Source organism: Panicum hallii, chromosome 8, assembly GCF_002211085.1.
Source record: "Panicum hallii strain FIL2 chromosome 8, PHallii_v3.1, whole genome shotgun sequence".
Classification (NCBI taxonomy): Eukaryota; Viridiplantae; Streptophyta; class Magnoliopsida; order Poales; family Poaceae; genus Panicum; species Panicum hallii.
In genome coordinates, this window is record NC_038049.1 from 26208608 (window position 1) to 26215881 (window position 7274).

General features: G+C 47.4%; 1 protein-coding gene across 2 annotated transcripts; it reads left to right on the forward strand.

Moving 5' to 3' along the window:
- The first annotated feature begins 1388 nt into the window (after nt 1-1388).
- LOC112903334 (flavonoid 3'-monooxygenase CYP75B4-like) lies at nt 1389-5529 on the forward strand. Of its 2 annotated transcripts, none has more exons than XM_025972577.1 (2): nt 1389-2343; nt 4563-5529. In XM_025972577.1, exons 1-2 carry the CDS (start codon nt 1423-1425, stop codon nt 5295-5297), a joined length of 1656 nt encoding a protein of 551 aa, XP_025828362.1. In that variant the 5' UTR covers nt 1389-1422; the 3' UTR covers nt 5298-5529. The 2 variants fall into 2 exon arrangements, with proteins under 2 accessions (XP_025828362.1, XP_025828363.1); XM_025972578.1 differs by having other exon boundaries at nt 4653-5529.
- The last annotated feature ends 1745 nt before the right edge of the window (nt 5530-7274 follow it).

Sequence of the window (7274 nt, forward strand, 5' to 3'; positions counted from 1 at the left end):
CCAGGAGGAGAGAGACGCCGGGGTTGGGGAGGATAATGCCGGGGTGGGTGAGGTGCCGTCGCCGGTGTCGGGGAAGGAGCCGCCCGGGTGGAGGAGGAGGATGCTGGGATGAGCGAGGGAGCAGGTGGCGCACGCAATGAAGGGAGCGAGAGGCGAGCAAGGCATCGAATGACTGGATATTGGACGCCCTATCCCTAGCATTGCCGAATAACCATAGTTGCACATCTAGATAGCATAATCTAGTTTATATTTTGTGCAATTTAGCATGGAAGTCGCAGGTTAAGGTTTTTTTTAGAACAAGCCTTTTAACAAAAACTATTCTATTAATACATGATTTTTGTCCTACACCACATTCCGAAATCTAGATTGTTTTAGTTTTGTCCTACACCAAACTTATATGATCAAGTTAACATATAAATATATTGACATCTACAATATCATATAAATGTATTAAACCATACATCTCCTTGTGGGTTAAATGAAACTCATGTGATGTTGTAGATACATTTTTCTATAAACCTGGTCAAAGTTAAAAATATCAATAAGTCAAAACCGCACGTGGACGTGGTTAAAGTTAAACAAACAGCTTCTCCTTGGCACACCGCTTTCCTGGACTTGTGCTATTCTGAGTCTGCAAGGCTGCAAGTGCCGTGTTTCAGCTTGCCTAGTATTTTCTGATAGGTTGTGAAGCTGTCACTACGTGGTGGTCCTTGACGTATTGTTATCTTGCAACCCACTATTGATCAGCATGGCAGATGAGCTGCCTTTCGCAGTCTGAATCTTGGTGAAGTGCAGACGCGCACCTGATGTCATGCACACGTGCAAGAAGTTGTTGATCACCAAAAGATGACCCTCTGGTTCCTTCGTGCTAGCCACTATTGAGAGTTGGAATGTCAAGATCGAGAGTTCTGTGTACAACTTAAACGTAGAGTAGCATGCGAAATGTTGTCTCCAGTTAAAGCTGATAATGTACAAACTGGCACAGCTGCTGTAGAACTTATTGCCCCAAAAAATTAAAGCAGGATCTGATGCCGCATGCTTAGACCTCAATTTTTTTTTGCCCTTTTGGAACCGGATGGTGCATGCTTGCTTGTGTCATGATAACTGATCGGTTTAGTCATTTAATTATTGTTGCCTGTTGGACAACAAAGAAATTACAAACCACATATATTTTCTTATCCATGAACCATCGATTAAAGTAGATGATGATAATATAATGAGAACAAATTAACAGTATCGAGTTTGTGCCTTAGTGCATACATAGATATATATAGATGACACATGACGGTAGTAGGTAAGGCAATGACTTGGCACCCAATTCACCAACTTCTTCTCATCTCCACTATATAGGTTTCGTATGCCCATGCCTTATATTTCCCACTCACGTCATCAGACGACGAATCCACGGAGCTCGGGCAAGCTATGGATCTCCCAACGACCCCGCTGCTGCTCTCCACCTTTGCAGTGTCCGTGGTCGTATGTTACGTCCTCTTCAGGAAGCGGGCGGCCAGGAAGACTGCGCCGCTGCCGCCCGGCCCGAGGGGCTGGCCTGTCCTAGGCAACCTGCCGCAGCTCGGCGGGAAGACGCACCAGACACTGCACGAGATGACCCTGGTGTACGGCCCGCTGCTGCGGCTGCGTTTCGGCAGCTCCAACGTGGTGGTGGCCGGGTCGGCGGCCGTGGCGGAGCAGTTCCTCCGCGTCCACGACGCCAACTTCAGCTGCCGCCCGCCCAACTCCGGCGGGGAGCACATGGCGTACAATTACCAGGACGTCGTGTTCGCTCCCTACGGGCCCCGGTGGCGTGCAATGCGGAAGGTGTGCGCCGTGAACCTCTTCTCCGGGCGCGCGCTCGACGACCTTCGCGCCGTCCGGGAACGGGAAGCCGCGCTCATGGTGAGGTCGCTCGTGGGGCAAGGCAGCGACGCGCTGCTAGTGCCGCTCGGCAAGGCCGTGAACGTGTGCACGACAAACGCGCTCTCCCGAGCGGCCGTTGGGCGGCGGGTGTTCGCTGCCGCCGGCAACGAGGGCGCAAGGGAGTTCAAGGAGATCGTGCTTGAGGTGATGCAGGTGGGAGGGGTTCTCAACGTCGGGGACTTCGTGCCAGCGCTCCGGTGGTTGGACCCGCAGGGCGTGGTGGCCAAGATGAAGAAGCTGCACCGCCGGTTCGACGACATGATGAACGGGATCATTGCTGATAGGAAGGCCGGGGTTATTATGCCAGCTGGAGAGGAAGGCAAGGATCTGCTGGGCTTGCTGCTGGCGATGGTGCACGATGAGCGGCCCCTAGCCGGTGCCGAGGAGGATAGGATCACCGAAACCGATGCCAAGGCACTTATTTTGGTAAGCTTTCATCGTTTTACGATATTACTCCCTCGGTCCGAAATTCTAAAATTATTAGTTGGTTTGTGCGTTTATCTTTTTAGTCGTAATTTGTGTTATGCGTCTAGATATATATTATATTTAGTGGATAGCAAAATCTATGTACGTGAAAAAACTAAAACTAAAACAACTAATAATTGAGAAATGAGAGAATTTAGGATGGAGAGAGTATTTGCATTTTCCAATTGAACCATATGGTTAGCGTATGGCAACGCACAGAAAAAGGTAAAAATAATCTGAACGTGAAACTCGTGGACCTATTGCTGTCGAGAGGTACTAATGTACTCATACGACATGCTAATGAACAAAGTCATTTAAATCCATACGTTATTTTAAATAACGGAATAAAATTATCTTAGCCGCTGCATCAACATAGGATCCATAAATCCGTACATTATTACAAATTCCATCCAAACAGGAAGCACAAAATAACCAAATCCACCATTTTTATTAATCTATACGTTTTAAAAGGGCACTGATGGGCCTCTCTTCAGTAATAGCATGTGGTATTCGACATACCACGTTTGCAAAAACAACGGTTTTTGTTGTGGCCAGCAATCACCTCAAATAAGTTTCCAATACTTATTCCATCAACCTCCAAAATACACTTTGCATCTTAAAAAAGGACCTAAGCGAATCCAATCTGGATTGGACGTAACAATTAGCTTGCTTTTGCGTCACATAGGAGGGTATAAAGTCATACTAATATTCTCTTGGACAGATACACAAGCTGGGCTTTGTCATTTGAGTTGGAAGTATCAGAAGCATTGCGTGAGCGAGGTTACTGCAGTAACTGCGAGTGGAAGTGATTCCTCTGCAGCAACTGCAGTAATGGTTACGATGTACATGTCGCGTTGAGGATGACGGGGTTAACGCTGCCATTGGTGCATGGAGGTGGTGGAGGGGTACGCTGAAGTAGCAAGCGACAGCGGTAGATAAGTATAGGCTGCGAGCCTGTAACTAGATGTGGTAATGGATCATGGTTTTTACGCCTTCTTCACAATTTAACTTAGTTCCACAGCTAGAAAAATGATCTTTCATCGCACAATATTAGTACCGGTCGCTCTTTACCCCGTACTAAAGGTACCACGGAGCTATTTTAGTACCAGTTTCAAATTTGAAAAGCATTAGAACTATTTTAGTACCTGACCAAGACACCACCCGGTACTTGATGTTTTAGCTCGGTGCTAAAATGGCGCGGTCATTTAGTGCCGGACCAAGACACCGCCTAGTACTAAATATCACACCCAGTACTAAAACGTGACATTTAGTACTGGGTGGTGTCTTGGCATGGTACCAAATGGTCCTCCACGGGTTACTTCAAAAGGAAAGCATCTCCACACAATCACATGTGAAGCGTAGGTGGGATGGTAAGGAAGCTTGAGGCCGGAGGTCGTGGGTTTGACTCGTCGTGGCCGCGCACGTGCATTTACCGGTGGTTTGTTATATTTTTTCGGGTGGTGTGTTTAGTACCGGTTGCAGCAACCGGTACTAAATAGTTATCCATCCATTTAATACCGCCCAGGTACAGTTGCCACAACCGGTACTAAGGGGCTTTCTCACCCGGTACTAAGGGGCTTTTTCACCCGGTACTGGAAGTTATTTGTGTAGCAGTGTTCTAACTAGTTTTAGCTCAAAAATATATATTATTCTATAACTTGGTTTTTTTATTGAGCCTGATCCTTAAATCTGTTAGTATAATTGAGCCCTTTACCACTCCAAGCTGTAACGACCTGGTTAGCTGCAAGCCAAATATAATTCTAGCGATTTGGGTTCAGCTTCCAACAGGAGTTGTTTATTTGAAGTAAACAGTTCAACCATCAGAACTAGTTCAACCATCAGCTGCATACTGCTCTCAAGCAATAGTAGGTTCGTCCATCGCTATATATATGGATGAGAACCGTGAAGATAACATCCGACCAAAACGTGCTGGCCTTTTGCTTGCACCTCTAATTGCGGTAGTGACCAGCGAACCATTGCTTTATTAGTATGTGGACCAAACATGGCAATTAATAAACCTTTATTAGGTTGCCAACCATTGGTTTATTACCTCCATTCAAAATTACAATTCGTTTTACCTTTTTTAATATATATATTTTGCAATGCATTTTGATGCACACTATATCTTGATGTATTGTAAAAATTATATATCTAACAAGTCAAAATGAATTGTAATTTAGGATGGAGGGGTATTATATATCAATAATAAGAAAAGAAAAGATTATTCACCGTCTACTGTATGTTGTTCGTGCCTTGTTGACAAACACAAGAACCTGTTCGTGGCGGGGACCGACACGACGTCGACGATAGTGGAGTGGTCGCTGTCCGAGTTGATCCGCCACCCGGACATCCTCAGGCAGGCCCAGGACGAGCTGGACGCTGTCGTGGGCCGCGGAAGGCTGGTCTCGGAGTCCGACCTCCCGCGCCTGACCTTCTTCAACGCGGTCATCAAGGAGACATTCCGGCTGCACCCCTCGACGCCACTCTCGCTGCCCCGAATGGCTGCTGAAGAATGCGAGGTCGCCGGCTACCGCATCCCAAAGGGCTCGGAGCTGCTGGTCAACGTGTGGGGCATCGCCCGCGACCCAGCACTGTGGCCTGACCCGCTGGTGTTCCGTCCTGCCCGGTTCCTCCCAGGTGGGTCGCATGCGAATGTGGATGTCAAAGGGGGTGACTTTGGGCTCATACCATTCGGCGCGGGCCGGAGGATATGCGCAGGCCTCAGCTGGGGTTTACGGATGGTCACACTCACTAGCGCCACCCTGGTGCATGCGTTCGGCTTGGAGTTGCCGGCGGGCCAATCCGTGGACAAGTTGAGTATGGAAGAGGCCTTTACTCTGCTGCTGCAGCGGGCCGTGCCGTTGATGGTTCATCTAGTCCCCAGGTTGCTGCCATCAGCATATGAAATTGCATAAAAGCTCAAGATATCCTATTTCGAGGCATCTGGCCTCCGTTGTGTCAAATAAATTGGGAAGCCCATTTTAATTGTTGTGTTCACTTTGATGATGTACTCTATCTGTTATATATGCTCGTATCCGTAATGACACATGCTTTCTTGGTAACTACGGATACAAGCACTCTTATACAGCCCTCACGGTATGTCCAAGAAAATACTGTCGGATCGGATCCTCGACTATGCCTTGTACAGTGATTGTGCATAGCCATTCGCTTCTCCTTATATACAAATGCATATATATATATATATATATATGTGTGTGTGTGTCTTAAAAACGTATAAGGCACATGCACAGTTTACACATTCATCATTATCACACATTCACACATGCATTTTATATGCTAGATGCACACACAATGAACGCACCACAATCACAACAGCAGCCATACTATTTGCTGGGGATGGGTCCCCAAGCATGTAAGAGATCAGGTAGAGTGAGTGAGAGAGATCAAGCAACAGGAGTAAAGTGGGCCTGGGTATCCACTAGGCTAGGCACGACACCTTTACAATTGATTACTACTTTACCCTAGTACCACAAGTAAAGTACTCGTAGTTCTACTAATAAAAATCTACTAAGAAGTGAACGAGGAACATGTAAACAAGCAAGCAAGTAAGAACTAATGGTAAATTAATTAGAAAGGACCAAAAGTTACCGACCAAGATCCAGATGTCAGATGTAGTGACTCGAAGTAGAGCTGCATCCGTGGGGTACAAGATGGAGGAGGAACCGACAGCTACGGCTCCTCGCCAGCACTCTCACCTCACCTTTCTCCCTAATTTTTGAGTATGGTAGTGGCAGAGCTTCAACTAAATGCTCTTCTTCTCTTGTGTGTCTAAATCATCGCCCGAGTGGACTAGGAGTGTCTTGGGGGTACTTTTAGGTGAAAGGACGCGGTGGTTGTGGCTGAGCCTGGGTCAGCCGACCCTCCGATCCACCTCCTTGCGCGCCAACGCTCCAAATCATCATGGACAAGGTTGGTAGAGCAGCGGTTGAAGCGGATGACTCCCATGGCATTCAAGTTAGGGTTCGCTGACCCTATCATGGTCGGATGACATTCCTTGCCTTTCTTCGGATCATCCGATGTTCCTCGGCTTGGTCTTGGATGCTCAGGATTATAGATCGGAGGCGGTTTCATTTGGTAATGCAGCTGGTTGGTGGACCCATGGATCCAACCCAAGCCCTTGGATCAAACCAATATAATATCATTTGCACGATGGATGGTACGGTGCTCCTCTGTGTGTGTTAGTTTGCATGTGGTCAAAGTTGGGCTCGAGAGGAGTTGGGCCACGGTCGGCATGGCCTAGCAGGATCAGCTGACCCTGGACTTGCCTAAATTTGTCAGTGAGGTCCTGCATTCAAATAAATACCAAAATTTTGTCGGACCCATTAAATTAAACCCTATGGTGTTTGCTTTGAAAGATTCATTTTACAGAATGTTGGAGGCAAAAAATGTTGAGGTAACGACCGCCAACAGTCATCGACACCATTGTTGGGAGCGAATATCACAGACCCCCTAAAAGTATATTCCCTAGAAAACTAATTACAGGTTAGCTCTCCCGCAATATGCGGCTCAGCCTAAGCAGGCTGTCGCATGGCCACGGATGGCCCACCAGGAGGAGGGGCATCGATGGCCCAATACCAAGCCAAGATGAAGGGCACGAGCCACCTCGCCTGACCACCAGAGATCAGGCTCCATCTTGCCCGACCCTAAGGATGCGAGCGCGGCCTCGCCCAACCCCGAGGGGGAGCTCCGCTTTGCCCGACCATGAGGGAACAGATTCGGCCGTACCTGCCGTAGAGACGTGGTGTAGCATGCTAGGTGTTGAAAATTCTAAGCATGAAAATCTAAACATAGCATCATGCATAATAACCCAGAATTATTGAAACAATGCATCTAATTATGTGTGTGCATATGCATATATATGAATGTGTATG

Excerpts from the sequence above, each read along its gene's own strand:
- LOC112903334 (XM_025972577.1), top strand. The coding sequence starts at position 1,423 with ATGGATCTCCCAACGACCCCGCTGCTGCTCTCCACCTTTGCAGTGTCC. Across the intron at positions 2,344-4,562 it reads ATGCCAAGGCACTTATTTTG|GATGGAGGGGTATTATATAT; the intron begins GTAAGCTTTCAT and ends ATTGTAATTTAG.